Below are 24,882 nucleotides of genomic sequence, written 5' to 3' on the forward strand. Positions count from 1 at the left end.
TTTTAAGGGAAGGTGCTAAGGTGGTTTTACGTCATGGGTTGTGTGATTGAGCCTCTTCCCTAAGGAGTCCGGCAGAAGGTGAGGCAGGTCCTTTGCTGATAAGGCGCTGCAAAGTTAGCTTAGATTTAATGAAAAAAAAGTGATTGTAGCATGCTAGGGTTGAAAACAACTGCTGATGAAATAAAAAAGAGCGTGCAGAGACCACCTCCAAGCAGCCTTGAAGTTAACTGTCTGGTAACTGTGATTCTTTAAGAGCGTTGTCCTTGTCTTTTCACACTTCCCATGCAATTTCACGCTGCCCTAGCGTTTTCACACTCCCTGGCTGGCTCCCCACCTCCTCAGATGTCTCTTCCCGCGGCTCACGGTTTCCGTGCAGGGAAGCAAAGCGCTCGGGGACGAGCGCCCTTCTAGCAGCACGCAGGACCTTCCGGTGTCCAGTCTCTGCTGCTTGCTGCCGTACGCGAGGAGATCCATCGCCAAGCTTTGGAAAAGGCCCCACAGGATGGGCAGCCGGGCAGGCGAGCGTCTCGGTCTGGGGCGCCAGGGGACAGGCTGCTGCCAGTGGTGGGGTCACCAGGAAGCCCTTCTGAGGCAACGGTAAATTGTGAAAGCAGACGGGGGCATGGATGTCCACGTGTTTTCCTTTGCTTTTGTCACTGGCAATTTCAGTGTGTTGGACAGAGTCTGGAGCACTGAACAGGCACTTCAGAAATACTCAGGAAAGAAGTGATTTGTAATCCTGGTCGCTATCGGCTCTTCCGTCGTAATTTCTGGCTTGCGCCTCTCCCTTGTGAAGCTGTCGACGTTCAGTCAGAGGTTACATGGCTTGTTAGCTATAGGTGTGTATCGTTCGTTAGAGATAGAAACGTGTCTTCGCTTTTCAAGGGAAACATTAACACTTCGGCTCTGCAAATTAAGGGGTTCATTTAAAGCTCTTCTCACATTCTCCTGAAAAATTGTGGCTCGTACATGTCCATAGCTGGTAGCATCCTCACTAGAGCTACACCAATTTAAGAGAGGATCTCATCTCAGAGTGTGGTTCTTTAATGAGAAGATGCCTTTGTGTCCTACATAATCCACATAATTAGTATATTTTGGAGTCAGCTCAGACGGGATTTGTGAAAGCTCAGTGCACCAGCTATTCTCAGGTTTAGTTATTGAGAAACTTAAAACTTACTACAGGCTAAACTGGGGTATGTTTGAAAATCCCATACTCAACAGTAAGAGCAGGTGTCGGGTGTTGCTTGGACTGTTTCGCAGTTTGGCAAGTGGCAGCTGGCTTCTCATGGACAGATCGCTGAACTTCTCTCCTGCTCAGGTTCCCTGTTTTGTAGAAGGGGAGTGGTGCTGCTTCTGTACCACAAAGAAGCTTCTCTGAATTTTAATTAATGACTGGCATGTGTTAGTATTCTGGGAAGAAGTCTCACTTGAATTATTGCTCTTTGAGATTATTGTTTTTAGAATGGCATGTGAAGAATTTCTGCACATACATTTCATCTCCTCTTGGTATCCTTCATCTTCCTTGTTCATATGTCCAAAATATAATTATGAGATATTCCCTTAGGAAATAAAAATTCTGAGTAGACTCCTTCAAGCTATGCTACATATTAACTTAGTAGAATTGGGAGGAGGAGGGTACTTTTGTTGCTGCTTTTACCATTTTACTTGTATTACAGCTGCAGTTCTAGACACCTTTGTACTAGGAACTGTGCGAGAGAAACTCAGAAAACTTGCTCCTTGCCCTTGTGAGTTTGCCGTTTAAATGAAAGACAGGCCGTATTTGATGAATTTAGATGGACAGATGGGGCGAGTACTCGCAAACAAAAAGACAACATTTGAGAACAACCGGCAGCCAGCCAGCGTGCCAGCTGCCTAACCACTGTCAAGGCTTTTTATATGTTCTGGCAAAGGAGACGTTTTAAGGAGGAATTTGAAGGCAAATATGAAGGAAACGTTGCTGCTCTTTACCAGGAGCTCTTCCAGAGCAGCAAGGGAGAAGGGGCAGTGTTACTTGTTTGAAAATACAACGAGCAAGTGGAGCAGGCTCTCGTGGCGCAGGAGCGGGGCAGGCTCCCTTGGGACAGGAAGGAGGCATGTGTGAGCAGGTCCGACATGAAGCTGCTGCTTAGTGAAGGAGGGATGGGGGACAGGGAACGCAATAAGGCAAATGGCATGGTTAAAAAAACAGCCAGGAGGTGTAATCCCCACTTCAGGCTTGAGACTGGAATTGAGCGGATCAGGATGGCATTTGTGAAGGTGGGATGGGATGGACGCAGGGACGAGGTTGCACGAAGGTAGGTATCTGGAGGCGTTAGGTATCTGGAGGAAGAAAACCCACTCTTCCACCCACTCAGATGGGCCTAGAGTTTATTTTTCTGGTTATAGTCCTATTTTCGTTGTTCATTGTTCATCTTGCCCATCCAGCCACCCCCACAAAACAAATGATGGAATGATGCATTGGTGCAAGGTATTTCTTAGCTGCATAACTTTGTCATAAACATATAAACATCTAAAAATAATAACCACAGCATTTAAGTATGAATATTCTCCAGCCAGGGGAAAAGTGAGAGCTCATGTTCGTATTCTACCATACTTGCAAAAAGAACCAAACCCAAACCTTCTGTATCTACTGGTGCCACCTACAGTTTGGGGGTTTTGGATTCGTATGCAAAATGTGCTTTGCTACACTTTCACTGACTTGCCCTAGGTCTATGTTTTTAACGATAGCCATGCTTTCAAGTAACGTTCCTCCTGTTTTCTCGTTGAAAGCACAGGCTAGGGACAGATCAAATGTTACAGTGAGAAGACGTGTCACAGGAAGAAAAGAAAAAAATAGCAGTCTCAAAAAACCCATCCCAGTTTGATTCTTATTCCCTTGGTTACAACTTGAAATATATTAATAGGTAAACATTATTTTTCCAAATGTGCAATTGAGAATCTTTTTGTAGGCTATATTCCTTTACATTTTAAGTTAATAAAATAAAAATCTTTGTCTGTGCCTTTACCCTTACTGGAAAAAAGACCCCTGGTTACTTTCAAACCAAGGTTCCCAGCCTAAGTAGTGGCACTGTATGACGATCAATAGCCTGGTAATGAGCAAGCTCTCTGCCTCTGTGAGAGCTGAGAATATTACTACGGGTGTGATCACTTTAACTCAGTATTGTGAGATGATAAAGTACCTTTTAATAGAACATTAACATTAATCTAAACAAGATTAGTGGTGCAGAGCATTGTACGAATAAGCTTGCTCAATTAAAACAGATGGTCCTCCATGCTGAATCCCATTATGTTAATAAACCCTCCCTTACATACCCACATGCTTGCGTGCGCCTGTGTGAGCTCTCTCTTCCCAGTTGCAAGGAGTGTGGTATACATAAAATTGCTTAGCTTTGTGCTACAGCACTCATTTTATCATCTTTTACTCTGGGAGCTCTTCAGAATTTCATATTTATCAAATTATTTCTGAATGATTAACACAAGATCTTTACATTTTCTTCTAATTACACATCTGTCATTAATCTTCACTATTTCTTTTGCCCCAAGCATCTTAGAGAAGGTGGAGGGTGATACGATTCAGCAATTAGAATTTGCTGTAAGCATGATTAAGGCTGTCTAAAATGAGGGGAGAAAGAAAATCTAAGACTGCAGCAACATTAATGTGTAGTGTTAGCCAAAATTAATGATCAAACCTTGCATCCTGGCATCTTAATATTGTCTCAAGCAAAATGGCTTTACATTTGGAAGCAACGCACAGTCGCAATCTAATCACTAGGTTTTTCCCCGCAGACAAGCTTTTACTGTTCATTAATAGAAGAAACACCCTTTTGTTGCTTCAAGAATAAAGATTATGTTTTCCTGGGCAGAAACATAGCAAAATAGTCACATGTATTAGAAGACCTTAGGCTTTTCACAATTTTAAATTCCTTGCTTTAAAGAAAGCTCTTTAGAAATAATTCATCTCTAATGTCATCCTTTTGGCCCCAATCAGCCAAATTAAAAGATGATGTAAACAGATGTGATTTGACCTCATGCCCCCACACCCTGTCTTGCTGCTAAGACAGAAGAGACTACTTTAGTATTCTCTCTCGCTAAAGCTAAGCAGCAGAAATCACTAAATACTGTTTAGCTGAAGTTGCAAGGCTTGGAGCTAGTAAGACACAACAATAGGCTAAGGGTTGCTGCTTTCTCTTCTTGCTTATCCCAGTGTATCCCTGCAGACTTTTCATCATCTTTTGGCCTTCCTTTGCCACTCTAGCAGTGTCAGGAAACTGCCAAAATAGTCAACTAACGGCATAAACCCCTGATCGGGAGGTTGCTGTGTAGGTGCTGATCAGTCCTGTGGATGCTCGTTATCCGGAGCGGCCCTAAACCTGCTGTGCCAAGGGCTCGGCTGGCTCTGCCTCCTTACCTGGTAGACCAGGTAGGGTTTGGATGCCACTTGTTTGCAAGTCCAATTAGTGCCGTTTGGCCCAGCCAAAGACCTTTGTCCTTCATTCTTCGCTTTAGATTTCAGCTTGAAAACCAGACAACGGCATGTAATGCCAAATATAATGAGGATTTTTCGAGACCATCACCACCAAATGTGGAGGTCTGAGGTGGGACAGTGCGTGGACAGCTGCTTTCTGTGGCTCTTCTATGGGATGTTCGGCAATACATCTTAATAATCACTTAGTGGATTTCCTGCCGAGTCTAAGATATTTGGCTCAGCACAGTCTGCGTTTTTGTAGCTGCGTAATCTGAATCGGAAAGGATCTTTTGCAGTTCACTTTTAAATCAGAATGACCAGAATGCTTTTCCTGTATCCACAGAGAGCTGACTTACGAAACGGAAGAAAAGCAAACTGTCATTAGCAGGATGATGTGGTGTCTGCTATATGTTTCAGATGTGAATTGCTTTTGGGGGAAATAAATACTCTCTGAGACCAAGTCTCCTATAAATATGCCAGGAGGATGTCAATGTGAACTTGGGAAACAAGATTATAGAGTGAACAGAGGCTATTAATTACTGGTGGTCACTGGAAACTGGTTGATGGATACGTATGGCATTGCTCATACCACTGTGACTTAAACGTAAATGAAATTTAATGTAAAATTGGCGTGTGATTGACAGCTCATCAGTTATGGACTAAAAATGGCTAATGTGTTTGTGGAGGTGTTGACTTTTTATTGCTAGGGTTTCCGTGGCTGGGGAAGGGTCTGAGATGTCTCTAGTTTGTAACTCAGAAATACCAGCTTTCCAGTAAAAGATAAATAAGCAGCAAATCACTGCAGAAAGGAAGAGGTGTTCTGGAAAGGAAAACCTGTCCCAGAGGATAGGCTCTCTGCCCCTAAAGCACACAGGGCTTGTGAGATAAGGGTTAGCTCATGAAAAAAATATCCGCTCCATTCCCAGCAGTAGGGAAAGCAGGGGGTTCGGAGCGAGTCGTCAGTCGTTGCCAGAACCGAGCAGCGGCACGCGAGGACAGGAGGTGTGAGAAGGGAGCTGCGGAGAGATACATCCCCGGTTTCTCTTGCACCAGCTGAGCATCGCTGAACAGGATATTGGCCCTTTGCTGCTTAAGCAGCCAGAAATAACAGGGTAGAGAGCTAACATGTAATATCACCGCTCCACAGGTGCATTGTGTAGCGCAAATACCCTAGGAGGAGGACTGTGTAAACATATGACAGCGATTTTAAGCAAGACAGCCTGTATTTTTCTTTCTGAAACTACTAGTCGGGGGGATCTTCCCCAGATGGTTGCGTTCCTCCCCGCTACCTTTTCATTTTACGGTTTCAATGCCTTTGTCACTCAAAGAAATAAGCAGCTATGGAGCCAAGCACGCAGCTGTGCAGGTTTCCTGACTGCACACGGGCAGGGGAGAGCTTTTAAGCATCGCGCGCCCCATGAGCCCTTCGGGCAGCGGTCGAGGCTCCTAGCCCAGCTCCGGGACCTCCTTTACCTCACGTGAGGATATGGGCTGCGGCGTTTGGGGGAAAACACCCTTGACTAGGGAAGACCCTGCAAGGCGGAGAGGTGTGCAAAGCGGCTGCAGGTTCCCGCGGGCATGTGAGCTGAAGGGCTGAGCGTAGCCCGGCGTGGAGGGTGGGGGCAGAGCGCAGGACGGTGCAGGAAGAAGGGGCGAGCGGCAGGGAGAGCCGTGGGCAGGCAGAAGGGGCTGTTCCCAGGGCCCTGGTCAGGGGGCTGAGCCCGAGCATGGAGCTGCTTTTGGCTCCAGCACATGCTCGCGCAGGAGCATTTGCTGCTGAGGTTGGGCAGGTGCAAAAGTTTTTGCACCTCCTGCAATTTTTTGCACCTCCTGCAATTTTTCTTTGATTTTTATAAAAATTCAGGAAAGCATTAACGTTAACCGTGCAGATCTGAACCATCTGCGTTCTTTCAGGGCTGGCGCTGCAGCTGGTTGGGGTTCGGCAGAGCTGGGTTTTCTGTCCCAACCCTGCAGTAAACGCTTGGTTTTGAGATGGGCTCGCCATACCAATGCATGCACAAAGCAAACGAGAATGAGTGGGAATTAAAGCAGAAGAGTTTGCGGCACAGTTAACCATCGTGTGCATATAAGTGTAGTGACTGTGCATCAACTGATGCCTATGCTTGAGCACCAAAAATATCACGCCCTCAATATTTAGGCACTGAAACAAATCTTCAAAAGCACATCAATAAGCTTGAATCAGAAGGGCTGGGTGAAGTCTGTATCTACTTTTGGACAACTTTCAGTAATTGTAATTCAGATGACGGACTGTGGGCTCTGGCTAGTATTTTCATGTAACAAAAACCCTGATATTCTGTTTGCCGACCATATTTCAAACAGTAACCTGCCTTTAGCACAAGGCTGCTTGTCAGAAACTCTTTGGACAGTGGAGTCATCAGAGGAACAACTGGGTGAGTGATTCCCTGCAGGAGACAAAAACCTTCTTCAGGCAAGGTGGAGGCAGTGGCTGGTGCTATGTTTTTTACAAAGTAGAAATTTTTGTCATGTTGAAGGCTCAGAGAGTTACGTATGGGTAATTCCTCTTTTCTTGGCTGGCGAAAAAACAGGTCTTTTGTTCTTCTGGTAACATTTTTTATTTGTCCAGTAATTAGTTTTGAATTGCTCGTACCTTTTGCAGGTAAAAAAAGTCATTAAAATTGTATGACATTGTGGACTGAATAATATTTGCCTTGTTTCTTCTTTGAACTTTTTGCATGCCTTTTATTACAAAAATTGTAAAAAATGATTTTTTTTTGCTTTTAGTAAACATTTTAGGGAGAGTTTGGGGTTTTGTTTTTAATAAATTCAGCTATAGCACCTGGTAAATAGAAGTAAAATTAGGAGTTGATGTACCGTTTATTGCCGCTGGAAGTATAGAACAGAATGGGAATTTAGGACATTTTCACATTTCCAGGCAAAGTTCTTCAGGAAACCTGTGCTGATTTCAGCAGCATCATCTGTTATTAGGTCAGTTCACTTATAGCATTGTAGATATTAAAAGCAAAGGAGAAGAAAAAGAAAAATTTCCCTTGTAGGCCGGAATATGAGCCATCCCTATACATGAATACTTTAATTGGTTTAATGGACTCTATTCTTGCAAGTAAATTTTGTAGCATATCCTACTTTTTCTATAAAGGGAGTCTTTTTTGTTGTTTGGATAGTTGTTGATTTTTTTTCTTTCTTATCACACAGTAGAAAAGTAATGTGATTAATGAACAACTTGAGTTAATTGGAAAAAACTGAGATAAACAAGTGCCCATTCTTCCTCATCTTAGCATATTAGCTTAAATTGAGACCTGATCCACAATGAATAATTAAATACTACAAATTAAACATGTGGTCACAGGAGTGCGGTATAAAAAATGTGTACATGCTCTGTAAAAAGATTTATTTTAATGATCAGAATAAACCTTAAGATGTAATTTCGTCATGTTCCGAAGAAAGTGTTTATCTTGAGCTAGGCTTTACTATGTGATAGCAGTAGCTGACGTGTGCCTTACTAAGGCTTGATTTTGAAAAAATGCAAATGTGTGACTTTAAAGTGTTGAAGTGCTGCTACTGGTGTTGGTAACGGGCCGTAAGAGCCAAAACAGTGTCCTCTTGGGGTCCGTGCCAACTGCCCCCTTGCCATCAGTCAGCAAAGGATGAGTCTGTAGCTCAGGTGACTGACTTGCCCTGTGGTCTCTCTTAGATCGTTGGATATTTATGTATTGATGTCTTTATAGTTCAGAGCAGAAGGGGGAATCAAGGTTTGCTAAGACGTTCTTTCATATCATGCATCATGCTCATTTAACCTTTAAAATAAATCAGCCAGTCAATGTTGCTTTTCCATCCAGTCAATACAAATCAAAAATTAAAGGACATACCTCATAGTTGACTTCTGTGCCCTGAAATGGCCTGGCTTTTTGATGGCGACTTAAAACTGCTGCAGCTGACCTGATTCGAAAGGTGATCAGACAGGACAATGATGGGCAGAACGAAGGAAACTTCAGTGGGATGTTATATTTTTAATTGCAGCTCCCCGAGTGATCAGTTGAGAAGAGTAAGTAGTAAGCGTCCGTGTGGATTTGGAAGAAGCAAGAGACTTGTGTGAATGAGAAACTTTAATTAAAAATCAGGGATAGAGCTGACTCCGTTCTTATTACTCCATCGCGAGGATTTCTTTGGGTGCAGGCTGGCAGAGACACGAGTTGCCGGCCCTCGCAGAGGCCGTTTCCAGAAGACTGTCGTTTAACGGAAACATTGTGACATTTGCAGAAATAGATTTCAGTCTTTTTGTAAGACGAGGGGAAAAGGTTGATTGGGTTTGCACATCCTTTGTTTTTTACAGAATTGTTTTTGATGGATGAACCAGTGGCAGCGAGCTCTGAAGTTTGCCAGCGGTATTTATTTATTGCGCTGTATGTTCTTTTGTCGTGGTAGCTTATTCAAATATATGAATTTAAAAGTCACTTTTAAACCAACTTATTCCCAGAAAGATCAAGAGCTTCATCAGGAAAAAAACCTGCCTCTTATACAAAAAAAAAAAAAAAACCCTCACAATGTGAGGGCTTCTACCTATTGCATTCATTACTGTTTTACTCTTTCCCAGGGGAGAAAGGGTATTGTATTTTTCAGGCATAGTCAGTATCTTCTGCTGAGAAAGTGCCAGCTTGGAGAGTTTCTTTTAAAATGCTGCCACCTGACCATTCAGACTGGATCAGCACCCCCTCAGCCTCTTCCAGGAGCAGAATGATCTGATAATATCCGATTTTTGTTCATTAACAAGCTAGTTAGCGTTAGGAGCAGTGGTCCTTGCTGAAAAAAGAAAAGCAATTTCTTAAGTCTCTTCCTAGTCAGGAAACCACCTAGGTGCATGCTTGCTAATCATTGCTTTCAATGGTATTTTCACTTGGTCTAAACATTCAGTATTGGGCTTTCCTTAATAAAGGTTATGTGCCTATTTTTACGTCTTTTTTTTTTTCAGTATTTTTGGAAAGATTTGCACATAGCTTTGGTTTTTAGCTAATAGCTTACAAAATGTCTGGATGGATAAAATGGATACAAATATAATAGTCACAAAATCTAGCCATAATTAAAATTCAAGGGGGGAGAGATGTGATAAATCACAGTGTATATGAACCAGATGTTGGCTGTTTCAGGCAGTGGTGGGGCTCTACATGGCTCTCAGAGATGAGGCCAATGCTTTGTGGACAATAAAATATGCTTTTCTGAGAGCATCTGTTTGACTATGTGTCTTGTGCCAAAATTCTCACACCTCTGTCGTTTGCTGCTCTTCATCCTAAAGGTGGCCTCATTTTAGTCTTCTGCAGCTGAATATTTTACGGAGCTTAGTAGTTTTAAAATGGAGGAGGACAGAATTTATTTTCTGTAAGGGAGGAGCTGCCGCTATAGACGGGCGCTGCCGAATCCCGGCGGGCTGCCGGCGAGGAATTGCATCCTGCCTCATCCAAACGTGGCGTCGTTAAAAGCGTCTTGCAAAAACAGTTCTGTTTTTAAAGCCAGATGAAAACATTTGCTCTATTCAGCCCAATACTGTGTGCTCTCAGGAGCAATTTGATCACCACCCTCCTTATATCTGTCTCTTCTTCCACCTGAAGTTCCCTACCTTAAAATGGATTTGTTCCTGCAACTACTCGCTGGGGTAATCTAAACCGGTCTCTGCTGTCGATGGTGTCATGATGTCGACGTGATGCCGATTTTGTGTGAAATGACGTTTTTCTGCCCGTCTTCCGCAGCATGTCTAAGGAATCCCGCTGCTGATTGCGGCGTTATTCGCTGGCCGCGTGGCCCCGGGGGGAGAGATGGCAGTGGGGGCTGCCGAGGGCCGGCTTCCGCCGGGCGCTCGGGGGCTGCGTCGCTCCCGCCGGACCTTTCTGTGCTTGAAAACGCCTTGCGCCGACTGCGCCGGGAATACAGGCCACGGCGGGCTCTCGCCGCCTTCCCGGCCGCTGCGCGGAGCGGGTGCTACCCATAGGTGGTAGGATGCGAATGTCGCTGCAGCGAGACAATGTTTTCCTTTTGGATTGTGGGTTTTGTGTGCTTTTGGAAAGCATTTGGCAGCCACAGCGAGTATGTTTACAAAAAGAGCAGAACTGGTAAAGTTCAGGTTCGTGTTTGGATTCAGCCCCAGCAAACTGAAGCTGAAGCTGTGCCAGACGTTTGAAGCTGCCAGACGACAGTTCATCTCAAACAGAAAAGCTGAAGAGGGGGAAAGAAATTTGTCAAACGTATTCCATGAGGAATTCCAGGCAATTTAATTTGATTCACTACTCTCTGAAATGTCTTGGACTTTCCAATTGTTTCTTTAACACTAAATTTGGTACCTTCTGGGATCGGCAGCGCTTTGTGCTACATTTGTCACGTTCTCTAATTTACTGCCTTTAGTCTCTGTTTTAATTGATGATCGTGAGCCCTGCCAAAGGCGCTCCCTTGGCTGGAAGGTTGCAAGTCGAATCCTAAGGTCGTTCTCCAGGCGAAGGGAGCGTTTCCTTTCCGGTGGAGGTCGCTGGTGTAAGGCAGGGTAAAAGGGGGTGAATGGGAAGGGGGAAAGGAGAAATGACGGCAAAGCCCGTCTGAGGGTCTGCACGCCGCGCCGCCGCTGCGGCCGTGGCTTGGCGGGACGCGGCCCCTTTCAGGGCGGCTTCAGGGTGTCGCTGCGTCCGAGATTTCCTTTTAGTTTAGCGATGGCCGACAGCAGCAAGTCTGGAGCTGCGTGTTGCTGTGCTGGACCTTTTCCTATAATTTCCCTCGAGTTCGGTGGAGGCTGCCGTGGGACCCTGGAGCAGGGATGTTAAGGTTTTGCAGTAGCGAAGCCCTGCCCTCTCCCAACACGTCCCACATTTGTGATTGCTGGAGCAGTGTGGCTTCGGCATCGAGGCCACCGCTTCTGCTCCCTCGGACCGAGTCCCAGGCGCAGAACCCAGACCTGAAATAAAGCCTCGAAATTTGCCCAGATGTCAAAGCGTGAGCCCGTCAGGAACCAAACAGTAGTTTAATCAGTGTAATATTAATTTCTCATGAGGACTCGTGCGGGCTACAGCTGAAGGTAGGGGCTGCTGCATCTTCGCGTGCACCCGGATGCGCCGAGGTGCAGAGCGCGTGCAGTCACCCTGTCTTGCTTCCTACAGATGAAAAAACCAAAAAATCCAATTCTGATATCCTTGCCTGAAACTTATACTCCTGTGCTGTGCCCTGGCCGGGCTCCCTGGAGGGGCATGCCCGGGCTGCTGGGCCGGGCGAGGGGCGACGAGCCCGGGGCCGGGCCCAAAGCTCTCCGAGCTCGCGTGCAGCGAAGCCGGGCAGCAGCTCAGCGTCTTCACTGGCGCATCTGGGTTTTTTTTCCCTAACGGAGCAGCCGCTGTTTCTGGGTGTTGCAGACTTTGTTTGTGTGTTTTGTGGAGTGCGAGGAGGGAAGAGCCTGAGGCGATCTAACAGGGCTACGCTCGCAGCAGCTCTTTCATCTTGTCTCCTAGGCTGGAAACGGCCTGTGTTCACATTTTTCTTCCTAAAAACTTCCTGCAGCTCCCCATGTCTTTCAAACATAGCTCTGGCAAGCTGGGGGGGGGGGGGAAAGGGTAGATCTGTGGCCCGGGGGAAGAACCCGCAGCAGCGCCAGGGCTTGTTCAGGGAGGGGAGCGGGAGCCGGCGGCGGCCGCCTGGGCATCGCACGGGTCCGCCTCGCTCCCACCCGCGCGCGGAGTCGGGGGATGCGCCTGGGAGCGTCCGCACGGCCCCCTTTAACAGCGGGCGTCGGAGCCGTGTAACAGAGCCCCTGCGTCATCGCTGGTGTGTGACGTCATCGCCGGGGTGTGACGTCATCGCCGCGAGGGAGGGTGCTCAGTCCTGCACGCCCGGCCCAGCCGTCCCGTCGCTTGTCGCGGCGAAGCTCCGACCGGCAGGTAAGGGGACAGCTGCCGGCAAACCAAATAATCCTAATTATCGCATTAGTCATGCAGCTACCCTGAAATCTGTAGGTTTTCTCCAGAAATACCTTGCGATCTTTAAAATCTTTCCCCACGTAGCTAGTTGGACAAACGTGACAGCATTGTGAAAATCGTTAGGACTGAGGAGAGAAACCTCCAAATGCAGTGCACCGGCATTTATTTCCTCGGGGCGGCAGTAATGGTGATTGCAACGCACGCGACTGCAGGTAACTCCCGTAAGCTGCACTTTGCTCTGAAGCGGAGAAGCTCATTGATTAATCCATGAGGTCAATCAGTCCCCGTTGTTTGGAGAGTTAATCGTAGGGAGTTTGTGCAGCGGGGCCAACAGCGAAGCGGGTTTATTTACTGCTGCCTAATCAGAGAACCCAAACTCTCCTGTAGAGCGGTGAGAGGTTTGTTTCTACTTCGCCTTTAATTGCGAAATGATCTCATTAGTGCCATAGCGAATCTCAGTGCCATCCTACAGGCGCATGGCATTTAAAGAGGAGCAAAGAGCCTAAGCGGTTGCCTGCAGAAAGTCGACGTTCACCAGAAAGCGTCATGCTGTTGGCGTTTTCAGAGTTCAGCCAAACCCGGCTTCTCTTTGCATTAACCTTCTCATCCAAAGCTAAAGCATCCCAGTGGTTTGCGGTCCCCCTAAGGGTCCTTCCCCCTAAGGCCGGAGGAGGACTGTCATGTTGAACTGCAGTGAAAGGGTTTTTCAGCCAAGGATGAAAATATCTGTTGAAAACAGGAGAGACGCCAGCGGCATAGTTAATACAGCGTTTGCCTAAAACGGGGGTAATTCTCCGTGTTGCCCCAGCTCCCTGGAAGTGCTTCGGGCCGTGTCCGTGTCCTTCTCCTGCGCGTGACAGCAGTCCCTGGCTCATTAATTGCTGAATCGTTTCTGATTCAGTCTCAGTAGGGCAGTGGGAGAGAGAGGAAATCTCAAATGGGCAGTGAAATCCTGGGTACAGCAACTCTTCCCAAATTCGAGGTTGGGAACCCAGAGGTGGGTTGCGCACCGGCGGTAAAGCCTTGAGCATAAAAATTTGGGAAACGCTGGGTAACGTCGTCGTCAGGGGGCACTGAAAGGGGCAGATTCGTGCTCCTGGGCTGGCGAAGAGGCTTGAATCTGAGTTTTGTATTATGCAAATCCAGCGTGAACTCATTGCCCTGTGAAATGTGGGTAGTATCTGTCTGCGATAAAGTTTGTGGCTTGGATTTAGATTTTGGATGAAAGGAGTTCTCCCAGCCCAACTCGAAATACCAGGAAGAGAATACAGGGGAGTATTCCCTTTCCTAATACTTGCTTTAATCAGAGAAAAATAGGCGACGGTGTAGGAAGAATCCCTCTACTGACTGCCAGAACATGTCGATTTATCAAATTTTTCCACTGTTGCTCTTTTTTGAGCTAGCCTCAGAGCTGACAGTGTGTGTTTTACAGTGCAGCAAGGTAGATTGATTGATCCTAAATAGAAAGCCTTTGGGGTCTAAAGCTGATGCTTTAGCTTTGGAAAAAAAACTGAATAAAGCATGTTAATGTAGAGAAAGGAGCCTGGTTTAATTGGACCAACTCCTGGCTTGCTGAAAATTAATGGCTGGCTGGCTGTTGCTACAGCGATTCATCTTTTCTATCATGTTCTACAGTCATTCTCTCCAGGGGGTCTGCACTCCCCTCCAATTCCTCCACCAAAAGTGAAATATTATTTTTTTTCCTTAAAAACATGTATTTTAGTTGAATTGGCTTGGAGTAAATGAAAAATAGCCCTGGTGGGAATATGAAGGAGGCAGGCCGTGTCTGGGATTTGGGTTGTGTTTACTGTAGGGCTGGTTTGGTTTTGTTTGAATGAGATTTAGATCTTTTTTTAATGTACTCTCAACTCCTCATCACTACTGTCTGGCTGTAAGGGTGACAGAATGGCTTTAGGTGCCTTTCTAACGGATGCCGATTTCCGTGTGTTGAAATGTATTGTTCCTCTTCTTTTCATCTGGCCGCAGAAGCAGAAACCTTTTGTAAGCAAGAGCTGTTAAAAGTGAATATAAAGCTGGAAAAGGTGTTGAAAGCATTTAGGTGGCTCTGGAAAGGAAAGATGGAATTTTCAGTGTAGTCTCCATCAAGTCCTTGGATATCTTTTTTCCTATTTCCTTTTTTCTTTTTTCTTATCAAATTACTTGTGCATGAACAAGGCTTGCAGTTTTCCCCGTAAAGCCTATTGGAGGCAGTACTGGGTTTGTGAAGGTAAAATAGACTGCAAATGAATGTGACGGGGTCAGAAATTAAATAGTGTATGCCCAAAACTGGCATGGATAATGTGATCACGAAGGGGCTTGCGCTTTGGCATTTAAAATGAGGAAGTTCAAAATGTCCTCTTAAGTGTAAAATATTTTTATGTGCCATTTCAAATCTATCTCGCTTACAGCTGGAGATAGATTTCTACTCGTTTGCTGATTCAGGAGTGTCACCAGTTGACTTGTACTTGGAATCACTTCTAACAAGCATATAATGGGTTGTGAATGTCATGAATTTTGTATTATTGCACATCCAGTATGGGAAGATTCACTGAAACTGAAGATTACAAGAAGATAAATAGAGCAAGATTTTGTTTAACATAATTACATATGGTAAATGGTTATGGTAATTTATTATTATTTCAATATGGCAAATATTAGTAGTCATAGTTCAGAGATCATATATCATCCACTGGAAAATTGGATGTAATGTTTAACATCGACCTGAGATATACACAATTGCTGCAGATTTTTGTACTGTTAATTGCAAGAAAAAAACCATTGAGGACATGCTGAATCATAACAGTAATGTGGGGCAGTTCATTAATTCTCCTAACTCATTCATTATTTTTGTTTTTTTCACTCTGAGGACATTTAATTAATAATCCACGCTCTGTGAAGCTGAGGGCGTGGGCATAAAAGGCTATGCATACTCTTTATTCACGTACAAAGCAACACGTTCACAACCAACCAACTGTTTATCTCCAGTATTTTTCCATATCAAAGTATTTTCTTAAACTGTATACTCTTAAAGTTGATCGCTAGAGATATGATTATTAGGCACTGAAGTAGCTGTTAGAATTGCTGTTTTTACCTTTTACCGGTAGAGTTTGGTTTTCCTACAGGGCTATAAATATTAAATAAAGACACTAAGAGTTTATTAGCGTAATATTTTTTATGGGGACATGGTTGGAAATGTAACCCGTAAAAATAGTAATGGCGTGTTGAAAATTATACATTGTTTCTATCAGGTTTTACAGCTATCATTTTTTTCCTATTTATACATTGTTACTCTTCTACCGGAGGAGAAAAGCTCTGCGTATTTTATTAACTGTGAGAAGCAAATCTAGTTGTGTATTATATGATAGCATTAGATTCACCATAGGCAGAAATGGGACAGAAGTAGGGCTTAGGACTTTTATGTAGCATCCCTTGTAAATGGAAGGCTCAGCTCTTGGTTTTGGATTTCACAAAACACGGGAACAGCAATGCCTGAAAGTTTTTCTCAGAACGAGCGTGAAGATGGTTATATCTGCATAAACTCGTTGTTTTAGGACAAGGGAAACAGAATTCTCATCTTCCTCCAGCATTAGCCTTTTGTAACTTAGATATTTCGGTCCCAGAACTACACCAAATTGTATGTTTGTTCATAGGACTCTGTTGTACAAAGCAGTTGTAATAATAAAATTGTGTGACATTTCTTAATTTTTTAACCCAACACTAATTTAATAATGTGTCAGTGGTTTGCAGAAATGAGTCTGGCCCTACTTGCTTTATGAAGTGCCTGGAAAAGTCCATTTTCCATTTAAACTTTCTCTTTCTCATATTTGGTAAAACCAATATGTGTGATTGAGTGCGATCTGCCCATTTGAACAGGAAACTGGGAGCCTGAATTTTAGGATTCACTTCCCAGCTTTGCTGTGGATTTCCAATGTGACCGTGGGGAATTCACCCGACTGCGGTGTGTTCCCATGGATGCCAGGTTGTTTCTGCACAGATTCACAGAGGGGTTGTTGCACGAACATGAAGAAAGGTGCCCCGAAAATGGGGCCCCATAAAGATTTTTTTTCCTCCAGCGAATGAAAGTTTCCAGTGAAGCAGAGCGCTCTTGTTTAACATTAGCACTTAATGGAGACATCAGTTTGCGAGAGTGTAACGCACCCACAGGGCGCTCAGGAATTTGCAGTTTTGTTTTTTTTTTTTTTGGTTAGATGAATGGTTTCATGCCAGTTCTTAGAAAATAGGTGCCTACTGGTGAAGAAGTTTTCCTTAATTTTTTTCGTGTGGTGACCTTTTTCTGTTTCTTTGGGCTCTTCCCTTCCCTGCTGGTTGCGACCGCGGGCCTCAGAGGCCGCCGCTCGCCGCGTCAAAGCCTGCGAGGACGGATGAGCACCGGTAGGTGGGAGCTTTGGGCCCGAGCTGCCAGGGCAGGGAAGCAGGCGATCTGCTAAAGAGCAGGGAAAAGGCACGATTTTATACATGCTCACGACTCTGCAATTTACCTGAACATCTGAAATTTCTACAGGTTGCAGTTAAGATATCCTCATATTAATGCTGTTCGGAGAAGTGGTGGTAAGGGTGGATTCGGCCCTTGAGGTCTCTCGTGATCGTGCCTGGTGTAAAGGAAGCTGTTCAAGAAACGCAACATGAAAAGCAGATAGCGTCCTACTATAAATAGGGGTAAATATTGCATGCCTTGAAGTTCATCAGGAAAGAAACAACTTTGCAGTGATAATACTAGAAACCATGGTGGAAAACAGAGCTCTGAAGAGCCCCAGAGCCTGAGCTGTAGGACGGTGCCATGCCAGGGCATATATCCTAATAAATAAGTATTCTCCTTCCTGGTCTTACAGCACTGTGCAGCTTGCCAGAGGGGACACTTTTTAATGGGATAGGAGAAGTTAAAGGAGAATCCAGAATGATATGGCTTGAAGTGAATTCTTTGGTTTATACCATTTATAGTCCTATTAAATTCAAGATATTTCTCAGACATTTAGGGGGCAAGCAGGTTCAGTGTACTCATACATCTTTCAGGATCTTCGCTTGATCATTTGACTCTGTCCAGCTAGTTTAACAAGCTAAATAATAAAAAGGAACAATGCAAAACTTGTTGAATTTTTTTTACCCTGTGTCTTTTTTGAAGAAAGATACCATTTATTTTTTCCTTAGATGCCCAGCAGTTTGCTGCAGACTCCTGCAGCTTCTCTGCCCATCACTCAGTACCTATTTCAGCATATCAAATTGTCGAATTTCCTCCTTTCATAGAGAAGCAATTAAAAATGATGAGGGTAAAGGGTTAAACCTGCAAGCCTGCTAATGAGGGTGCCTTCCTGGTTTTCTTTTTATCACATATTTGATGCAGTTTTCAGCATAAGCTTTCGATAAGCATCACTGAACAGTTTTCCAGAGTATATTAAAAAAAGTTTTCTTTTCTACCATCCTGTAAAAATGATAGATGTGTGGCTCTGCTGTTTATCTGAAATCCTAATTACTGATGCTGTTGCTTTTGAATGTTAAATTCATGCAGTGTTCTTTAGACTTCAAACTGGTCAGAGAAAGATGGATTTGAGTCCACAGAGATATCTAATTCTAGTGAACAGATCCAATGTTTGTTTGTTTACTTCTTAAATTATTTTAAAGTCAAAATTTACATCAACTGCAAATTACATAAATTTAGAGCTAAAGGAAGAGAAAAAGACTATATGTTTTCTGCAATTTTAATTTCTGTTTCCATAAGAGCAAAAAGTAGAGGTCGGAGGAAGGATTTGAAATTTTGTAAGAGATTGCCTTTTCTTGAGCTATGACATTTACTGCAGAACAATAATTGTATTTTTTTTTCCAAATACATGTGTGTATTGCTTGTCACATTTCCAAACATATATGCATATACACACACACATACACACACATATATCTAAATGCTTCTCAGTAGTCTTGTAACACCCAGAGGAATTGTTTTCAAAGGGAAGCAAGGAAGATGAGCATATGATCACTAATGACAGCCTTTGCTCTCGTGTAGTGAGAACATGAGCAATTGGTCTATACCGTGTTGGAGATACGCTTTATAGGCAGTGTATAAACGATACCTAGAGCAATACCAACAGCTAGACTTACTGTCAGCCAGGCATCGCGATCCCAAACACATAGAATCTGGGGAGTTTCCCGGATGGTATCCCCTATGTGACGGGCGTTTTCTGCAAAGCAGATCTCACTTTTCTACTGAAAGCGGTCATAGGAGAAAATTGGCTTGGAGATCTACTTGCGGACACCTTTCATAGGTTTTTTGCTTAAAACTGAGGAGAGGTTGTGAGATTCGTTTGGCAGAACGGTAGCAGGTTTGGTGGAACCTCTATACCGCATGGAACTGGCTAGACGCTGTCCAAAGTGCAACCCCAAATGCACAGCACGGACTTTGGTCCTCAGCACCAGCCTTTGAGTGATCCCACAGCGTGCTGCTGCTTGCCAGTGTAGATGCAACCTTACCCATGTTGAGCATGAAACAATGTGCAGCTGAGACCACGGGAACAAGTCATATTGCTTGCTCCAGATGTTTCCACCCAGCACAGGGTGGAGCCAGGCCTCTTAGGCCATCTTACCCATCCCTCATATTTGTTCATCTCTCTAATAATCATAAAACATTAACACGTTGCTTCTGAGTCTTGTGAATTTGTATGGCAGGATTTTTCTGAGACCTATTTCTGTTTTAGTTGGTATGAGAGATGCTTTTGAGTTTCAGCTGCGTAGCTGAGTCCTTCACAGAAAACAAGCGAGTGTCCACTTGAGGTCCCAGCAGACGCAGTGTCTTAGCAGTGATATAAATAGGCAATAAAGCAGCAGCAGCAGGAGGATGGAAGGAGGTGAGGTGGGGGGGGGGGGGTTCAGCCTGGCTTTTTTTGCACTTTGAGTGATTTATTGAAGCAATTTTTGTAAAAAACAATCGTGTATCGTCTAATTGGGAACACAAATTGCTGTCTGTCGAAGGCATGGTACATTGATTAGTCAGAAGATTGTCACCGGAAGTACCACCAAGGCTTGATCCATGGTGATGCTGCAGCCTCTCCTCTGTCTCCGAGCAGGAGCGAGCAGGAGAGCAGCACATCAGCTCATGCCACGTCATTGGCCTGGTGAGGAAACCTTTTCATACTCCCAAAAGTACCCTAAATCAAGCACAAAACCACTGCCCAGTCCGGGAGGGGACATACGGTCCCCAGGGTCACCACCACACAGCCGTAGAGCTGCACTTGGGCTGAACCAATGTGTTCAGCTGTCCTCTGGGGTGGTGTGCGAGGCACCACTCCTGTTAATAACTAAAAGGCAGAGAACTGGTACATCCTCGAAGCCTTTTCCCATTTGCAGCTGCCGAGGGTTCTTCTGCAGAGTTCCCTGCATTTAATCCGCCACCGAGCGCTTGTCTACCTGTGGCACCTGAGAAGAACAATGTGGAGCAGAGACGTTGCTTGTTTAAAAAATTAGACTTAATTTCTCTCAGGATTTTCTCTGTCTCTAGTCAAGTTTGTTTTAAACTAATGGAAGTAATTAGTGAATCACAGAGGGACTTTGTCTAAGAGGTAGCCATTTTTAGATAATGGAGCATAAAAGTCGACACAGTGACATATGACACCAGAGCAGCATATTGGAGCACTGCACTGTGTCTTAAGCAGATGTTTAAATACTTTGAGTACTGAAATCACTGCATACACCTATAGGAGGGGATTTTTTTTCTCTTAGCCTGCAAGTACATTGTAGGGCTTTCTTTTAATCTCAATAAAATCAAAGTAACCTCTGAATCGTTTTTAATGTGCAGTCATTATCCCTCCTTTCTCTCTTCTTCAAATGTCTTTTGTATATGATAAGTTGTTGCTTCAGAAGGGAAAGCATGGGACTCAATTTTTGACACTGCCGTTATATAGCCAAAGAGTGCAATGATGCAGCAATTGAGGTGCATTGTTTCTAACAACACTGATGGCAAGGAGGTGAAAATAAATAACATATTAACAGCGAAGCACTCGATGTGTTCACACATATTTATTATAGCTGTGACTCCAGGGGGAGATTTGCAGAAAGTCTTGAGAGATTAAGGAGCAGAAATCTCATAGAAAGCAAGTTCTGGAGGTGCTGTGGAGAAGGGCTCCTGGCAGCACCTGCTACGCCGTGATTCTCTGAGGCCCTTGCGGTGGCTGCTGGGCTGCGGTGGGTGCAGGGTGGGTGCGGTGGCTGCTGGGCTGCAGGGTGGGTGCAGGGTGGGTGCCACCAGACCATGCATGTGTTAGCCTTATTCATTGCTTTCATAAATCTTTATTTTTCAGACTAGTCTAGAGCTGATTGAAGGCTATGGAAAGACTCGATGGCTTTATCTTTACTCTTAAACCTAGTGGGGCCTGTGGTGGGTCTGAGAAATGGGCTATGATGGTCAGACTGAGAGCACAGTCCTTGGCTGGAGCTGGGCATCGCTCTCAGGAGGTAGCGTGGGCCAGGCATTGTCCCCAGTAGGCCATTCAGACGTGACATCCTGTTTTGGAGGGCAGCAGACTGGTAGCCTCGGGTGCTGGTTGGGTTTGGGTTGGGTGCTGCAGGCATGGCACGTGGGCACGCAGCAGAGGGCAGCTGGAGAGGGTCCCGAGCTCCTTGCCACTTCTGACTGGGAGGGACATTGACGTTTCTACACAGAGAGTCGTAAAGTATTTTAAAGTTTTGCTTCAGGTTCTGCACCTGGGTTTTGAAGTTTGAGATAATTCCAAGCTTTTCTGGAACTGGGGGAGACTCAGTCCTGCAGGCTTTCTCCATTCTTTATTTAACTTGATAGAAGCTTCACTTTAGTAGAGATCTCCTTCTCCAGTCTGCTGAACATCTACCCTTTCCAATGACATTCGGGCTGAAAGCAAGGATAGCAAGAGCTTCAACACTGTGGCCTGAGTATCAGTTAAGTAATACCTTGTTCCTTAGACAAATGGTGACCATGGTTTCATTTGAACTTTGAGTAGTGCAGGAGATGCCCCCTCCTATTACGCTAAAAAGCATTTGTTATGCTCCTGGAGATAGGAAGTGGAGATAACTGGTCAAATGTCTGGACTAAAGCATTTCGGATGAGATAGGCACGGGAGTTATTTATTGCAGTCTGAGCTACAGTGAAAAGTACAGACAGATTAACAGCCTGCTTTCTGAAACAAAACTGGGAGGGACTCTGGTTTTCCCCAGCTTCCAGATATAACAAAAATTAAATCATGTAGTCTCTGACAATGAAATTGCATAAAAACATTACCCACTTTGTTTTTATATACTGGGTAACTTTATTTATCTTCTTTTTTAATCAGTGTATGACGTTTGCTGTTTGCACCTAATAATTTACTGCAGCATTAGGTAGCAGTTTCCACTGCGCACACATAAAAATGTACTGATGTGATTTAAATAACTACATAGCCTGGAAAGCCTTTGTAGGATGTATAATTGCGACATGAGCCAGCACTCCGATTACTGAGAGAGACAGCTTTGTGAAGGAGTTGAAGGGAAACCCTGTGATCAGGGCACAGGCTGGGGATTCGGGAAACCTTCGCTCAATTCCTTCCTCCACCCTTATCCACTTCTCTCATTTCTCCGGAGTTTGATGGTACTGGGGGCTTTGGCAGCAGGACTGCCTTAGCTGTTTCCGGCTGCTTTTTCCTTCCCCCGTGCCCCCTTTTTAGATGTTTTTATTTAAATCCAGATATGTTTGCTTTCACCACGTGTGTATTCTGTCCCGTGGATTACCAGAAGAGCAGAAAATGTTTTGGTTCCCATGCGATGAGCTGCAGGTTCGATTTCTATTGGATTTGTCAGTTTTGTCATGTAATAATTTTGGGGTTTTTTCCAGCGTAACGTATGTGACGTATCATAGTGCCAATAAAAATGCTTTTCTAACTAGAGAGTAAATGAGCTTGACTGAAAAGTGACCAAATAGAAGTTCAGCATTTGGAGGGCTTTGATCTGACAGTGGTAGCTTTTAAATGATAAGTGGTGGCTTGTGAAGCAAAGTCTTGAGGCTCTTCCTCCACCCAGGTGCAAGGTGGCGAGCAGTCACCTGGGCGGAGGTTACGGTTCTGGTGGTATGTGCCCGCCTCCAGCAGAGGAATATGTTCCACCAAATGTTTTTATTTTTTCTTCTTTGTTTATTTTTTTGTTTTTATATTTCTGATAATGGAATCGTTATGGGCTCTTAAATTTCAGTTAAGAATGTGCAAATAGGCTATTGCTAAGTAGGTTTTTGAAGGGTTAGGGAAATGGAGTACATTTTGTGCAAAAAAATACCCACAGTGTGGGTAATAGACTCCAGTTGCATTTAAAAGATAATGGCGACAAGGGAGAAATCCACTTGTAGAAATAGGGAACAGCTGCGTTTGAGATCTAATGAAACTGTATCAAATACTTTAAAAATGGCTTACAACTTCTTCTCCAGGGAATGGAGATAAAGTACAAGAGCATTCGTGAAAGGTCGAAGAAACAGTTAAATCATTTCCTTGATGGTTATTAGAGATATAGAACACATCAGTGAAAATTAAATGTCTGAAACTTGTATTTGATTGCTTTTCTTATCGTGCCAATCTCACACGTTTCTTCCGTCTCTTGCTCTGTGTTCTAGTAAAATTCAATAGCTGTGCTGGTAACAAGGGAATTCGGTATGAAACCAACAGCCTGGACTTCAAGGTGAGAGCAGATGGGACCATGTATGCAGTCCACCAGCTGCAGATGCCCTCCAAGCAGATGATACTCATAGTGACCGCATGGGATCCCCAGACGCTGGACAGATGGGAGGCAATTGTCAGGTTCCTGGTGGGAGAGAAATCGCAGCACAGTGGACACAAGGTAAGAAGTTCTCAAAACCACTTTTCTTCTTCCAGTCTTCCTTTGCCTGTGTTCCCAATGCCTTTAAAAAGTTAAATGCAGCATAGAATTATTCATATTGTCTGGTCTGTACCTCAAGGGGAAGTTTCCGGGTAGAAAAAGCCCCAAGCTGCGGCAGTCAACATCTTGCAGTCGTTCCTTGGTCCTCTGTCAGATAAATCATTTAACGTTACCAGCGAGGAAAGCGTTCTCTGAGTTTGCACTTTCATGTTCTTAAGTGACTGCTAGGTTCAGTTATTTACTGCAGATTCTTACAGCCTCGCTTAGCTTATGTTTGCTTCTCGCTGCTAATACGCTCCCTCGAGTTGAAATAAAGCCTGCCGATGAAGGGTGCCTACCTCTCTCTGGAATTGACACAGGCCATCTTGTTGATAAATGTAAGGCTAAATTCACATTTCTTTTGTGACAACATAAATCTGGAGCAACGCACTGACTGTTTATGCTGTGCTGCTGTGGGTAAACTTTGGAGTCTTCTCTGTGGTTCCTACTGTGATTCATTTCTTTCGGTGGACCACCTGCGTGGCCCTGCAGCTCCGTGGTGGAGTAGCATGCTCCCAAATAGGGGTCCAGATGGGAGATTTAGGCTTGTCTCCTTCGTAGACAGCAAGGACAGGGAACATTGCTGCTGCTTGATAAGGGACATATGCTCACATGAAGTGTTGGCCAACGGGGCAGCGAAGCACAGCGTGGCACCTCTGTGGCAAACGTCCATTTGTCTGGACGCCAGTGTCTTGCCTTCCCTGCAGTTAAAGAGTCAAAGCCAGCTCCAAAGCCTTCACCAGTCAGTATTTCAGACAAAAGATTGCAGATATGTTCTCTCATTTTTAGTTTCATGCACATAGCTAAAAAGCAGAAGGGATCCGTCCCTGCCCAGCAATCTGAGAGCGACGTTGCCTCATTTAAATACAACCGTAGGCCGCACAGGGCCCCTCCAGTCAGGGACTGTGCCACAAAGCACACTTCTTCTGGCTTGCTCCTTTAGTAGTTGTCTCAGGCCTGTCTCTTCCATATCTAATCTTGGGCAGCAGTTCTCCAACTTTTTATAGTTCCCCCTTCCTTTTCAGTGATACTTTGGGCTGCAGACCTTGTACTAGACTGACTAAAGAGTTATGTGGTTTGCTGCTTCCTCAAAAAACGCAGTTCTGTGCTTGTTGCTATGGTTGGGGTTAGGTTTAGAGATAAGAGTCGGCCCGAAACTGGCTGAAAAGCTTGATTTGTCGTCGGATCTTCAAGCCCTGCAGTGTAAGGATGAAGGTGTGTGTCCCTGGGGAATGGTCCCAGTGAGGCTAGGAATGGGCAGGGTCACGTGGCCGTGGTTATAGTTAGGATTAATGTGCTGTGGTAGTTGTCAAAATAGCAAGGCTGGATTCTCCTTCTCTTTTCTGTACTGATTGTGCAGAGAGAGCAGGGCAGAGAAGGAGGGAGGACGAGCGAGGGAAAGACTTTCTGTGCCTCACTGTAAGAATCCCTCAGACACGTGAGAGAAGCAGGAAAGCATTTGGAGAAGGTTAAATCTAGCAGTCACCCAGCGGGCTGACCCCTGAGGTTTTGCACGGCTTAGCGTCATATAAATACACTTCTGCGCCTCTTCAGTAAGGCTCTGGC

At 44.7% G+C, this 24,882-nt stretch overlaps 1 protein-coding gene across 3 annotated transcripts in view; it reads left to right on the top strand.

The window, feature by feature from the left end:
- CDH4 (cadherin 4) overlaps positions 1-24,882 on the top strand; it is a 467,238-nt gene that overhangs the window by 264,284 nt on the left and 178,072 nt on the right. For all 3 annotated transcript variants that reach the window (XM_068912696.1, XM_068912697.1, XM_068912698.1), the window contains one exon: positions 23,015-23,238. In XM_068912696.1, coding sequence (XP_068768797.1) covers positions 23,015-23,238 — 224 coding nt within the window. The remainder of the gene's footprint in view (positions 1-23,014; positions 23,239-24,882) is intronic.

The sequence above is a fragment of the Struthio camelus genome, chromosome 18, assembly GCF_040807025.1.
Source record: "Struthio camelus isolate bStrCam1 chromosome 18, bStrCam1.hap1, whole genome shotgun sequence".
NCBI lineage: Eukaryota > Metazoa > Chordata > Aves > Struthioniformes > Struthionidae > Struthio > Struthio camelus.